Source organism: Chiloscyllium plagiosum, chromosome 12 (assembly GCF_004010195.1).
Source record: "Chiloscyllium plagiosum isolate BGI_BamShark_2017 chromosome 12, ASM401019v2, whole genome shotgun sequence".
Lineage (NCBI taxonomy): Eukaryota > Metazoa > Chordata > Chondrichthyes > Orectolobiformes > Hemiscylliidae > Chiloscyllium > Chiloscyllium plagiosum.
In genome coordinates, this window is record NC_057721.1 from 73,681,436 (window position 1) to 73,696,694 (window position 15,259).

The 15,259-nt window shown below is 44.9% G+C and overlaps 1 protein-coding gene across 1 annotated transcript in view; it reads left to right on the forward strand.

Moving 5' to 3' along the window:
• jam2a (junctional adhesion molecule 2a) overlaps positions 1–15,259 on the forward strand; it is a 91,092-nt gene that overhangs the window by 37,716 nt on the left and 38,117 nt on the right. The window contains exon 2 of the mRNA XM_043701405.1: positions 7,448–7,513. Coding sequence (XP_043557340.1) covers positions 7,448–7,513 — 66 coding nt within the window. The remainder of the gene's footprint in view (positions 1–7,447; positions 7,514–15,259) is intronic.

Consider the following 15,259-nt stretch of genomic DNA (forward strand, 5'->3'; position numbering starts at 1 on the left):
CTGCAGAAATGAAATCCTGCATCAGCCTTACAGTAGATCCCAACTGCAGCAGCAGATGTAGGCAACAATCAAGTTGAACTTTGCTATGCGGTGGCTCAGTGGTTAGTACTGCTGCCTCACAGCATCAGAGACCCGGGTTTGATTCTGTCTTCGGGAGACTGTCTGTTTAGAGTTAGCACATTCTCCCCATGTCTGCGTGGGCTTCCTCCAGCTGCTCTGGTTTCCTCCCATGGTCCAAAGATGTGCAGGTTAGGTGGATTGGCCATAGTATCCAGGGATGTGCAGGGTGGGTGGGTTAGCCATGGGAAACATGATGTGGAGATGCGGAGGTTGGACTGGAGTGGACAAAGTCAGAAGTCACTCGACACCAGATTATAATCTGACAGGTTTATTTGAAATCACAGGCTTTTGGAGCACTGCTCCTTCATCAGGTGAAGTAGGCACAGAATTTATAGGCAGAGGGATCAAGAGGCATCAAGACAAATGATGGGAGTGGAGTGTTACCAGGCTGAATCATAAGTCTCTGCAGGCGATCAAGAGAATCAGGCAGTGTGAGTAAAGTGTCAACAGCTGAATAACAAGTGAAGGGGATGACATGGTCTGATTAATTGAAGCAGAGAGATAATTGCAAAATAATTAAAAATAAAATGGTGCTGAAGACAAATCAAATGGCTTGAATAACATGATAGATATGAGTCACATACCGAGGTTCTAACCAAAATAACATGTAATCCAAGCTGGACCAACTACTTAAGGTGGAGACATCATAATAAGTTATCAAGGTTATGGTGTCAAAACAGAATAGTAAGGAAGATTTCACAAACACAGAACACAATTGTGGGGTTACATGTAGCGTGTCATGACCCCAAGATTGTGGTTGAGACCGTCTTCATGGGTATGGAATTTGGCTATCAGTTTCTGGTCAGTGATTCTGCATTGTTATGTATCTTGAAGGCAGCCTTGGAGGACGTTTACCCCAAGATTGGAGGCTGAAAGTACCTAACTGTCTGTACTGTGATGATGCTGTGACTTTAAGAGGTTTTAAGACAGAGTTTAGATTAGAGTGGTGCTGGAAAAGCACAGCAGGTCAGGCAGCATCCGAGGAGCGGGAAAATTGACGTTTCGGGCAAAAACTCTTCAACAGGAATAGAGCTCCTCGGATGCTGCCTGACCTCTGTGCTTTTCCAGCACCACTCTAATCTAGATTCTGGTTTCCAGCATCTGCAGTCCTTGTTTTTACCATTAAGACAGAGTTACTGAGCTGTGGCGTTGGACAGCCAGAAAAGTAAACAGCATGTGAGGCCTTGGGGTTTTTAAAAGGTTGGAACAATTGAAGCAACCTGGATGGGTGTAGCCAGCTCTCACAGACCAGAATTTCTAGGTTTTATTTAGCTTTTAGGTTCAGCAGAAGCAGCTGGAGTTTTGAAGGAGTAGAAAGCTATCTTTTCCCTCTCTCGTTTACAGTTAAAAGCTGGGTTTCTCTTTGCTACTGGGTTAGCTGTGAGACAAGTCCATTTTTCTGAATTTGCCTTTTTGCCAAAGGATGTGTTTATGAGATGTTACTATATTGGAACAATTGACTAGTAATAGTTACTGTATCTCTTATTCTGTTAGCTTTACCATTAGAGTTAAGTTGTTCTAAGTTTTTATTTATTTTGTTGTATGTTAAATATAGTGTTGAATAAATGGTGTTTTGCTTAACATCAAGTAGTTTGACCAGTTGAATTGCTCTGGAGCACAGCAGATTGCATTAGCCTTTAAGATAAGAAAAAGTTACGGTCTAGGCTACAGTAAAATATTTTGAGGGGATCTGGACTGGTTCATAACAGTACACAAGGAACTTTTATAGAACTGCAAGGTATCATTTTACCAAGATGCAGGAGCAGTAATGAAGATACACGATTGCCTCAAATGGAGTATTTGCTGTGGTTCTGGACACCTGATTTCAAGAAAGATGTGGAGACATCATAGAGGGTACAGAAACTAGTCATGAGAATCATTCCAAGAATGAGTAGCTTCAATTACACGGTTTAGACATTCTGAGGATGTTCTCAGTGGAGAAGAGAAGGGTGAAAGGAGATTTGGTAATGGAATTCAAAACCATTAGGTATCTATTCATCATTGAAAAGGAGAGACTATTCACGTTAACAGAAGAGTCAAAACACAGAGGACATCAATTTAAGGTGATTGACAACAAAACAGCTAAGATAGGCATCAGGAAAAGCTTTCTGTAATAAATGGTGAAGATTTGAAGTGCAGCACCTGAAAATAAGATGAGATTTAATTGACGCCTTCTCCCATGTGCTGGTGAATGTGAAGGTGTGTGAGAATATCTGATGACAAGGGTGTGGTATGAAAATCCTGTCAGTTCCATGAATGTAGCATTACACACTATCCCACCCAATTAGCAAACTTTTAAAATTACCCTGAAATTCTCTATGGTATTCTTTCAAAGTTATGCTTGAGTTTAGAACATCTGTGGAGGGTGGGAAATATATAGTTCGTGATGTGCAAAACATCCAAAGGAATGTTCAGCAAGAATATGGGAGCGGGATTATGTCATTCATCACCTTCCAGTTGGACTGTTAATGGTCGCTGCCTTAATCTCAGTCACGTGTCTTGGCCCTGTGTAAGAGCAACCGAAATTAACAACAATCTGTCAATCTCAGTTTTGAAATTATCTCTTGCTCTGCGGCTTCAACAGTTCTTTGGGATTTCTTTCCTCGTTTTTTTATGAGGATTAGTTCGAGAATAGTCTGACCTGTGAAGCGTGCGTTGCTTAGCAACTGCAGCTTTCAGCCAGGCCGACTTCCAGAATAGAGAGAATTGTCAGAGCCACTGCACTACGAGTGGAAAGCAAGGAAATAAAAATCTTGCTTTTCATGACCTCAGGACTAACTTCGCCACCAATGAAGAATATTTTGAACAATTAGGTTAGGCTGTAGGAAGTAAGCCAGGCAATTTGCACACAGGGAAGTCCCACACAAAATAATTTGGTTAATCTGCCTCCACTCAGTGGTGTTTGCTGAGGAATAAATATTGACACTGGGGAACTCACTGTCATTTTCTCCCAAATAGTGCTTTGGCATCTTTTATGTCCACCTATCTATGTGCTTTGGTTTAACACCTCATCGAAAAGTTAGCACCTCCGTCTGAATTGCTCATTCAGTACTGCTATTATCAGGATCTTCACAGACACCAATAACCATTTGTAGAGAAAATTGAACTCCGATGTGCTTGCTGAAAGGGGGGAACATCACAATTTCACTTGTTGTTATTGATTGGGAGATGTGGCCTTTGCTGATTCGGCCGATATTTATTGCCCCTTCCTAAGTGCCCTGAGCCACCTGACTGAATCATTTATTTTCATATGTATTCAACATCATTATAGTGAAAAGTGGGTACTGTTGCCTTGCATCGGCACCATTCTCATGAACTTAAAATAAAATTTTAAAAAAGGGAAATCACTTAAATAGAGTCCAACCTTTCCTTCTCCACCACTACAATCCCACTCCAGGCTTCCCCAGCCCATGCCATGCCCCCACCAGAGTTCCTGCTCCAGACTACACCAGCTCACACCATGGCCCCACCAGAGTCCCTCTCCAGGCTCCACCAGCTCAATTCCACCAGCCCACACCATGCCCCCCACCAGAGTCCCTCTCCGGGCTCCAACAGCCCACCCCATGTCCCCTACCAGAGTCTCTCTCCAGGCTACACCAGCTCACACCATGCACCCCACCAGAGTCCCCCTCTGGGCTCCACCAGCTCACACCATGCCCCCTACCAGAGTCTCTCTCCAAGCTGCACCAGCCCACACCATGCCCCCTACCAGAGTCTCTCTCCAGGCTACACCAGCCCACACCATGCCTTCCGCCAGAGTCGCTCTCCATGCGGAAGCGAGAGTCGTGCTGCAGGTTTCCCAGGCTGGCTGACCGGCTCTGCCGCCATGCTGCCTCTGAAAATGCAACCACCCACTCTGGAATCCATTGAAGCCACTTTCCCACGGAAGATGTCTCTTTGTCAAGAGGGTTTAAGCAAAAACTAAACAAAAACTGAAATTGTAAGGAAGGGACAAGAAGAAAAAGTGGATGAAGTGGACAAGCCCAGGCACAGGGGCCTGGACACTGCCACCATTTTGACCACAGAGTCTTCCATGTCTCTTTGCTCCAGGTAAGCCCACAATGTAATAAGGAGAGAGTTCTAGGATTTTAAGTGGGTGATATTGAAGGTGCAGCAATACATTTCCAAGTCTGGGTGGTGAGTCGCTTGGAGGGGAACTTGGTGGTGTTCCCCTATCATAGATTATAGAATAAGATGCCTACAGTGTGGAAGCAGGACATCGAGTTCACAGCCACCCTCCGAAAGGCTTTCCACCCAGACCCACCGCTCGACCCTATCCTATGGCTAACCAAGCTAACCTACACATCCCTGGACACTCTGGGCAATTTAGCACAGCCAATCCACCCAACCTGCACATCTTTGGACTGTGGAAAGAAACCGAAGCATCTGGAAGAAACCCATGCAGATACGGAGACAATATACAAATTCCACACAGTCACTTGAGGCTGACATTGATCCTGGTTTCCTGCTGCTATGAGGCAGCAGTGCTAATCGCTGAACCACAGTGCTGCCCCTGCTGCTGCTCTATCGCTACTCATCCTTCTCAATGTTAGAGATGTTGGGTTTGAAAGGTGAGGAGTCTGGGTGGGTTGTTGCTGTTCATCTTGTAGAAGGTACACACAACCATCGCAATGTGTCAGTGGTGAAAGGACGGAGTGACACCGCATCCACAAGCAACTAAGCAGGCTGCTTTCCTTTGGAGAGAGTCAAGGGTTTTGAGTATTTTTGGAACTGCACCCACCCAGGCAAGTGGGGAGTATTGCATCACATTCCTGACTTGTGCCTTGTAGATGGTTTTGACATCAGGGGGTGAGCTGCATACTGGAGAATTCCCTCTGTGTAGGAGCCGGTGTTGGTCTGGGGTGGACTAAGTTAAAAAATCACACAACACATTGTTATAGTCCAACTGGTTTAATTGGAAGCACTAGCTTTCGGAGCACTGCTCTTTCATCAGGTGAAGGAACAGTGCTCCAAAAGCTAGTGCTTCCTTTTGGACTATAACCTGGTGTTGTGTGATTTTTAACTTGGAGAATTCCCAGCCTCTGGCATGCTCTGTTAGTTCAGCAGAGGGGAGTATTCATTATATGAATAGTGAATTGGTTAATAACTGGAGAGTAGCAATAAATCTCAGGATGGCAGGCTATTAGTGGTGGAGTACCCTAAGGGCCAGAGTTAGGTCCCAGGCTGTTCATAATTCAGATAAATGATTGGGAGTTGGGGACCTATTATAAGATTTTCAAATTTTCTAATGGTACCAAACTGGTTGGGAACATGAGTCCTGAGGAGGATGCAAGAATACTTAAGGAGGACCTTTCCGATCAAAATGAATGGGCTAGAACATGGCAGATGAAAATTTAAGTAAATAGAAATGAAGTTATTTACTTTATAGAAAAACAACAGGCAAAATATTTCTTAAACAGTGAGAGTTTTGAAAATGCAGATACTCGAAGGGATAGAGTCATACAGCACAAAAACAGCCCCTTCAGTTCAACGACAGGTCGGTCTGCTATAACGCACATTTCGTTAGCGTGAATTGGCTGTAACGCGATTGACAAACTGGGGACACTGTTTCTAAAGCGCGAACTTTTAAAATGTTTGTTGGCTGTAATGCGACTGCATGACTAACATTTTAAGCATTGTTTCTAAAGCAAGGCTGCACAAGAACGCAACCATCGCGTTCTAGAAAAATCACGTGTAGTCCACACTGACCAGGTGTTTTAATCTGAACTAGTCCCACCTGCCTGAGCTTGGCCTGTATCCCTCTGAACCTTTCGTATTCATGAACCTACCCAAACGTCTTTTAAATGTTGTAATGGTCCCGGTATCCACCACTTCCTCTGATTCATTCCACAGACAAACCGCGCTCTATGTGAAAAGAAAATTGCCCCTCACTTCCTTTCAAAAGCTCTCTCCTCCCACCCTAAAAATATGCCCCCTAGTTTTGAACACCCCCACCCACAGGAAAAGATCCTTGTCAATCACTTTATCTATGTCCCTCATGATTTTATAAACCTCAATTTCTTGTTCAGAACTCAGCACAGATGCAGCAGGTATTTTGGAAGGCAAATAGTTGGTTGGTCATCATCACAAGGGGGTTTGAATACAGAAGAGGTCTTCCTGCTGTTGTATAGAGCGTTGGTGTGACAGCACCTGGAATATTGTGTATAGTTTTGGTCCCCTTTATGAGGAAAGATATCCTTGGCAAAGAGTGTGCAACAAGGTTTCACCAGATTAATCCCTGGGATGGCGGGATGGTTTTATGAGGAGAGATTGAGGAAACTGTGATTACGATCTTTCTCGACTTTTGAAGAATGAGATGTGATCTTATTGAAACTTATAAAATTCTTGCACGCCATGACAGGGTGGATGTTGAGAAGATGCTTCCCCTGGCTGCTGAGCCTAAAACTAGAGGGCATAATCTTAGCATAAGGAGGCATAGAATCTCAACAGTGTGGAAACAGGCCTTTTGGCCAAACAAGTCAACACCAATCCTTACCTAGACCCATTCTCCTACCTTATTACTTTACATTTCCCCTGACTAATATTTCTAGCCTACACATCCCAGAACACAATGGTCAATTCATCTAATCTGTACACCTTTGGACTGTGGGAGAAAACCCTTGCAGATAGAGGGAGAATGTGCAAACTCCACACAGACAGTCACCCGAGGCTAGAATCGAACCCAGGTCCCTGGCGCTGTGAGGCAGCAGTGCTAACCACTGAGCACCCGTGCTGCCCCAAGTGTAGTGTATTCGAGACTGAGATGAGGAGAAATGTCTTCAGAGCATGGGGAATCTTTGGAACTCTCCAACCAATGAGCTGTGGAAACTCAATCATTGAACCTGTCCACAATGGAATGGATAGGTTTCTGGAGGCTAATGGCATTGGGGGAGCTAGTGCAGGCAAGTGATGTTTAAGGAGATGATTATTCAAATTGAATAGCAGGCTTAGTGGTCTGAATGTCTTTCCTATGTTCCTAAATCTGTTTGATCGGGCACTTACTTACCTTTCCTTACTTCTCCTCATGCGGCGCAGTGCCATTTTCCACTTGATTTAATTCTTGTGAAGCAAGATGTTGCATGATATTCAAAAGCACTATATAATTGTAAGGATTTGTCAATTGTGGTAATTCTGAATGAGACTGCATCTTTGGAATAGGAGGTAGGGGAGGGGGTATATGTCTTTTCTCACGCATGCTGCAGATGTAAGTGTTGAGACCACTCCCCACCCACGTCCCACTGGCAGAGTGAATGGCTCTGTGTTTGGACCTTGCAGCCTGGTGTGTTCAATGTAACCTCACTGAGCTTTTTCTTATCTTTCTTCTCAGTTTACCAAAGCCGTGGAGTCGTAATCACATCTTCAAATAAAGAAGTTGAAACACATGAACATAACTGTAAGTATCCAGCAGTCTAAGTCCTGAGCTCTCACATTCCTGCTCTAAAATCTCTCAATTTCTCTTTCCTCCTTTATGTTGCTTCTGTAAAATCATCAGCTTTGACTTAGCTCTTGGCCACCTGTCTTTGAATAAACAAATTATGGCTTGATAACACTCTCAGTGCTATGGGCCATTTTTGGAGACGCAAGTGTTGGACTGGGGTGTACAAAGTTAAAAATCACACAACACCAGGTTTGTTTGGAAACTAGTGCTAGTGGACTATAACCTGGTGTTGTGTCATTTTTAACGAAGGGCCATTTTATGATTCAAATACAAATGCCGAATATTGTTTCTTGTCAGGAGAGATGAATTTACTCAGCAACATGAAAAGTGTTGTCATCATTCTGAGTGATGTTTTCGTCTTGAACATTTGTATGAAATCCTCTACACGTTATTACGCAGAGGCATAAAATTGTTTGGGTTTGATTATCGACGAGACAAAGAAATTGTGTATCATGAATGAAACACAGCATGATTGCCTTGTTCATCTTTCCTTTGTTAAATTAGCAACATATGTTTCTCTGATATAAAAGTGATGTTCTTTTCTGATATGTGAGCTGTATATCTGTCTGTCACCTACTCACCATTCCTGTTACTGAGGCACATATTGGTCTCCGTACCCACTCTAGCAGCCTTGTTACATATTGTGTACAGATGAGGGTCTCCACTGCAGACTGCTCACCCTGAAATCTATTTGTTGATGTAATGTCTCTTTACAACTTATTACATGGCTTACTTTTTTAAATAAACTAACCAACTCCCTGAGGAGTAATTGAATGATTGTCACTAATATGACCCTTGCCAGGGTGAACCCCCTTTCTCCCCTAAAGTACTTCTCACCCAGCTCCATGCCTCATCATTGGAAACTTCCTGCAGTTCCAGCGCCCAACACGATTCTTGGTGGCGCCACAGAGATGTCAGTCATTTGATTGGCCAGCAGCTCTCCAGGATAGGGCTCTTTCTCCCAGATGGGGGACACGTCAATGAAAAGTAGTTCAATTTTTCAACTTGTGTAAGCTGAGGATTTAAGCCTGTGTCTCTGATTAGCGTTCAGCCCGGGTAGACCAAGAGACCAGGCGTGGATGTGTTGTCACTTATTGGTTATTTTCCTACAGGAAGATTTTGGGGGCAAAAGTTCCCATGTATGGTTTTAAACAATAGTGTTTTAATGCCAGTTTCTGGTTTAATGCAGAGATGTGAGGCAGTTAGCTGTGTGACACTAGTGAGAGAGCTTTGATGTTGTTTTGCCATACACTGTAAATAACAGGCAGCCCATTGTGCTGTCTTAGTGATGAAATACATCTCACACCCATTGTGTTGAATCATATCCAATCTTTTCTCTGACCAAACAGAGTAGAATAAGAGACAGGGACACAGGCAATCAGCCAGTTTTTTTTGAATTAAGTAGTTATGTGGCAGACGTCCCAGAAAAACCCAAAGGAATGAATGAGAAAGTGGTTAGGAGTTTTTCTGTCAGTCAAACAAGCTTTCTCCTTTAACACTGAAGCAAAGCATTTTCATTGTTTTTTTTGTTATTAACCGGACACAAGATGTACCGATTTCCATTAAGTGGCCTTGCTCTATCTGTAAGATTTTCCACTTCCAACCTTAGGAAGGGGGGTAAGGTCATTGATGAAGCAGCTGAAGATGGTTGGGCCTAGGACATTCTCCTGAGGAACTCCTGCAGAGATGCCCTGGAGTTGAGATGACTAATCCCCAGCAGTCACAGCCATCTTCCTATGTTGCAGGTATGTCTCCACTCAATGGATAGTTTGCCCCTGATCCCCATTGATGTCAAGTTTGCAAGGGCTTTTTGATGCCAGACTTGGTCAGATATCACCTTGACGTCAAAGGCAGTCTTCCTACCTCGTCTTTTGTAAAATTAACGTGCTGCACAAAATTAAGAGGTGACTTTGCCCTTTCAACTAACTTATGCTGCTGCATGCTGTGGAAGGGTGGGCAGACCCAAGGAGCACAGAAAAGTCCAGAAAGTCACATGGAGGCAGGAGCATGTCAGAGTGCAGCGGGAACATGCCTTTGTAAGATTTATCACTGCCCACACTGTAAAGTTGCCTCCACGGGTCATGGAAGAGTCTAGCCACTGTAAAACTGAGCAGCATTGCAGGCAACAGACCTGCAAGTTCTTTTTCTGGAGTGTACAAGCAGTTTATTCCAGAGTGTGGACTCTTTGTTTTTTTTATGGAGCTGTGGATGTAAAGTAATCTGAAGGAACTGACCCATGTACAGCCCACACAAGGAGTTTCGGCTTGGTACAATGTTGCACATCTTAAACAGCACGTTGGGTGGAGTGTGTACATTCTGCTGTGACCTACAAATAGATGACTCAGTCTGGATGGGACCATCTGCAGGAAGATGGCGCATGTGGGAGGGAGCTCTGCTGTGAGCTGCCAACAGGTATAGAAGCCGTTAACATTCCAGAATGACTAGTGATGGGGAGGCGATGGCCGAGTGGTACTATCACTGGACTGTTAGCTCAGAAACCCGGGTAATGTTCTGAGGACCCAGGTTTGAACCCTGCCAAGGCAGTGAGTGGAATTTGAATTCAATAAATATCTGGAATTATGAGTCCCATGGTGACCATGAAACCATCGTCAGTGGTCAGGAAAGTTCCATCTGGTTCATGAAAGCCTTTAGGGAAGGAAACTGCCATCCTTACTTGGTCTGTCCTACATGTGACTCCAGACCCACAACAAGGTGGTTGACTCTGAACTACCCTTTGGTTGCCCCAGTTAGGAATGAGCAATACATGCTGGCCTAGCATGCCCATGATTGAATAAAAAGAACACTGCAGCAGTGTCGTGAGAGCCACTACTCTCTAAACACCAGCACTTTTGATATTTGCGCAGTTCTATAACATCAAGCACTCACTGTCGTAGCTTGTAAAACACTAAACTGGTGTAGCTAATGCAAGGTTGCATCACCTCACCAATGGCCTTCAGAGGGAGGAAGCTGCTAAGGTATGCCAAACGCACAACATACTCCAGAGTCCTTTGACGTAAATGAGCGACGGAACATTTACATCCCACGCAAACAGTTACAGCCACCTCATCGTGCAGCAGTTCCAGGATTGTGAGGAAGTTTTTCTTTTGGATATGCAGATCTCTGGAGAACAATTCACAAACCTCACGACTCACTGAACCAGATTCTTTACTCAGGTCGATAAATGCAATGAAGAGTCACTCATGATGTTCTCTGGTATTTTTCAAAGATTTGTCTCGAAACAAAGACCATATCCTCTATTTCCTCTGGAAAGCTCAAGACCATATGAGTCTCTGACGGGATTTCCTCAGTCACAGGAAGTGTGTGATTCAGGAGATTATGCCTCAGAATATTCCCTGCTATGGACAAGATGGATATAGAGTCATGTGGCATAGAAACAGGCCCTTCGGCCCACCATGTCTATGCTGACCAACAAACACCAAACTACATTGATCCCTTTTACTTGCACTTGGTCCATAGCCTACTATACTCTGGCATTTTAAGTGCCCTTCCAGACGCTCCTTAAATGTAGCAAGAATACGTGCCCCCACCACCCTCTCAGGTAGCATGTTCCATACTTCTGCCACCCGATGAGTGAATTTTCTTCTTTTAAAACTCATCTAAACCACTTGCTCCTCAACTTAAATGTCTGCCCTCTGGTCTTAAACACGCGTGCCATGGGAAGAGTTTCTCACGATTTACCCTGTGTATGCCTGTCATCATTTTGTACATCTCAATCAGATCCCTCACCAGTCTCCTCTGTTCCCAGGAAAACAAACCCAGCCCATCCCAGTCTCTCCTCATAACTGAGACTTTGCATTCCAGGAATCATCCTGGTGAATCTCTGTGTGCCCTCTCCAGTACAGTCACACCCTTCCAGCAGTGTGGTGAGCAGAACTGTATACATATTTCTGGCTGTGGCCTAATTAATATTTTATAAAGTTGCAACAGGACTTTCTTGCTCCTTTATTCTACACCCCTGCTAAATGAAGGCAAACATCCCTTATGCCTTCTTTACCTCCCTGTGAACCTGCACTGACACCTTCAAGGATCTATGGATTTGTACACCAAATTCCCTTTGTTCCTCAGGGATCTACCATTCATTGTGTTCCGCCTGCCCTCATTAGGTCTCCCGAAAATTCCGTCTGCCATTGTGCTGCCCAGTTTACCAGCTGATCAATATCAGACTGTACCCTGACACCACCCTCCTGACTATCAATAACGCCACCGATTTCAGCCCATCTGCAGAGTTACTAATGACATCTTCTATATTCACATTCATTTTGTTTATATGAGTAACACACAACAAAGGTGCCAGCACCACTCCCTGTGTACATAGCTGGTCACAGGCTTCCAATGACAAAAACAACTCGCACCCTTTACCTCCTGTTTTAAGTCTGTTTTGGATCCAGTTTCCAACTTGCCTTGAATCACCCGGACTGTTACCTTTTGGATCAGCCTTCAGTATGGAATCTTGTCAGAGGCCTTCCTAAAGTCCTAAAGTCTGTGTAAACCACACCAGCTGTAGTTTCCATAATATGATTTATCACCCTTCCTCCACCTAATTACAATTGTTGCAAACTAGTTGGGGAGTTAGAGATTTGGGTTAGGGGACGGGGAATTTGGGTCCTTTTTCCTTGGTGTGAGAAAATGTGCACCAGTTTTGAATCCCTCCACCTGCAATGCTGGTTTTTTTTATTTTTAATCCATTTGATTGTTTGTGTGAGCACCCTGTCCGATGGAGCTCCCCCCATGGATTGTACCACCTGGGGCCAAGAGATACCCTAAAGCATAACAGCTGTCTGTGTGAACAAAAACAAAGAACAATACAGCACAGGAACATGTCCTTTGGCCCTACAAGCCACGTTTTGCCCTTCCACACTAAAAATGTCTTCGACTCACCCAATCCAGGGAAAAGACTTTGTCTATTTATCCTATCTATGCCGTTCATAATTTTATAAACCTCTATAAGGTCACCCTTCAGCCTCAATGTCCTGTACAGCCGCAACATGACCTCCCAGCTCCTGTACTCAGTACTCTGACCAATATAAGAAAACATACCATACGCCTTCTTCACTATCCTATCTACCTGCAACTCCACTTTCAAGGAGCTATGAACCTGCACTCCAAGGTTTCTCTGTTCAGCAACACTCCCGAGGACCTTACCATTAAGTGTGTAAGTCCTGCTAAGATTTGCTTTCCCAAAATGCAGCACCTCACATTTATCTGAATTAAACTCCATCCGCCACTCCTCAGCCCATTGGCCCATCTGGTCAAGATCCCGTTGTAATCTGAGGGAACCTTCTTCGCTGTCCACTACACCTCCAATTTTGGTGTCATATGCAAACTTACTAACCATACCTCTTATGCTCACATCCAAATCATTTATGTAAATGCGAAAAGTAGTGGACCCAGCACCGATCATTGTGGCACTCCACTGGTCACAGGCCTCCAGTCTAAGGGCAGCCCTCCACCATCATTCTCTGTTTTCAAACCTTTAAGGCAGTTCTGTATCCAAATGGCTAGTTCTCCCTGTATTCCGTGACATCTAACCTTGCTAACCAGTCTCCCATGGTGGAATGAGCTGCCAGAGGAAGTGGTGGAGGCTGGTACAATTGCAACATTTAAGAGGCATTTGGATGGGTTTATGAATAGGAATGGTTTGGAGGGATATGGGCCGGGTGCTGGCAGGTGGGACTAGATTGGGTTGGGATATCTGGTCGGCATGGACAAACCGAAGGGTCTGTTTTCATGCTGTACATCTCTATGACTCTATTTACAAGATCTATATCCCTTTATTCCCCTCCTATTCATGTATTTGCCCTGGTGCTTCTTGAATGCTGGCACTGTATCTGCTTCCACCACCACCTCTGGCAATGCATTCCAATGCATGGATTCACAGCTGAGGCATTGTCATCCACAAAGAGAGAAAGAGAGACATAACTTCCAAGTTGATCTGGCCATAGTCTGTGGATAGCTCTGGTGGCTTCCAGAAGCACATGGTGCAGGGAGGGTGGGGTGTGTGTACGACACACATAATGGTCAGAACATTAGCGGAGATCTTTGATATGTCTCCTATCAGCCTTGCCTTGACTTAAAGCCATGTGTCCTTCTCCCAGGCAATGAAAGCTCCACACGTTTTTCATCCAGGAGGTCACCTATTTCAGCGTTTGTTTAATTCTGGTGACAATGATGCTCAAGCCCCTTGGTCGAGGCCCAGCTGACTTGGTTTGATCCCAGTGTTCAGGACTTCAGTTGGATGGGTGAAGACTTTCCAGATTGGGGGTGAGCTGGGATTGGAATCCGTCTCCTTGGTCAACTGTCTTGGGGCTGAGGCATTGACCTTCTTCCTCTTGGAATTTATGTTCTTGTGATGTCTTTGTACTCTGAGTTCACCGGCAGGTAACATTTCCTGCTGCTGTTTTGGTGCTGGCCTATCTTTGAGTAAGATCTGTACAAGTCCAGAGCAGTAAGGGAGCTGGTGATGTATTGGTCGGGGGTTCTGTGTCCCTGGGAGCAAGAATTGAGGTAGGTGGGTGAGCATTGAAAATCGCTGGTGTGTTAGTTTCCCGTTGACATTCCCAATGCAGACACCTCACATCAGGACCCAGGAAAACAGGTCTTGGCAATCCTCCTGTGGTCTGTCATGAGGACCAGGTAAGTAGTCATGAAGCTCATTGAGAGCTGGTACAAGGCCACTTTTCTGGGGAGTTTGGTGAGGACGCATGTTGGGTCAGGTGCACTATCAATTTGTGTGAACCGAAAGGGAAGAGAGCAGGGAAGGGACATTGGTGCATGGGGTCAGTGTGAGGTGTGGTCTCTACACGGTCAGTTGGTGCAGGATTTTGTGGGGAAAGTTTCCCTCCCTCTCAGCCAGGAGCCTCAAGTTCAAGCCTCACTCCACATTTAAGAAAGGGGTCTTCAATATAAGAGGAGAAAGTGAGGTCTGCAGATGCTGGAGATCAGAGCTGAAAATATGTTGCTGGAAAAGCGCAGCAGGTCAGGCAACATCCAGGGAACAGGAGAATCGACGTTTCGGGCATAAGCCTGAAGAAGGGCTTATGCCCGAAACGTCGATTCTCCTGTTCCCTGGATGCTGCCTGACCTGCTGCGCTTTTCCAGCAACACATTTTCAGCTCTTCAATATAAGACCAAATGGCTTGAATATCAATTGAATCGAATCAGCTTTATTGTCATATGTGCACAAATGAAAACTTTCTAAGGTGCCACTTACAGTGCTATATTATGTACAGCATACCGAGGTACAGTCCTTAATTACAGAATAGAGAAATGAAGAAATAAAGTTATATTACAGCTGTACACAGTATAGCCATAGGTCAGGGAAACAAGAAGCAAAATTAAAAAGACAAACATCACAGTCTCTCTCCAAGGGCTCACTGCAGCAGACCAGTGCAGGGGAGCCACCACGTAGTATGATCACTGGCTGCCTTACACCTACACCAGGCCCCCACCCCCACTCCACACCGGACCCCTACACCCCACTCCACACCAGGACCCTACCCCCACTGCACACCTGGCCCCACCCCAACTCTAAAACAGGCCCTTACACCCCACTCCACACCAGGCTCCTACACCCCACTCCACACCAGGTCACTACACCCCACTCCACACCTGGCCTGTACCCCCACTCTACAAGAGGCCCAAACACCCCACTTCACACCTGGTGTCGAGTGGGGGTAGGGG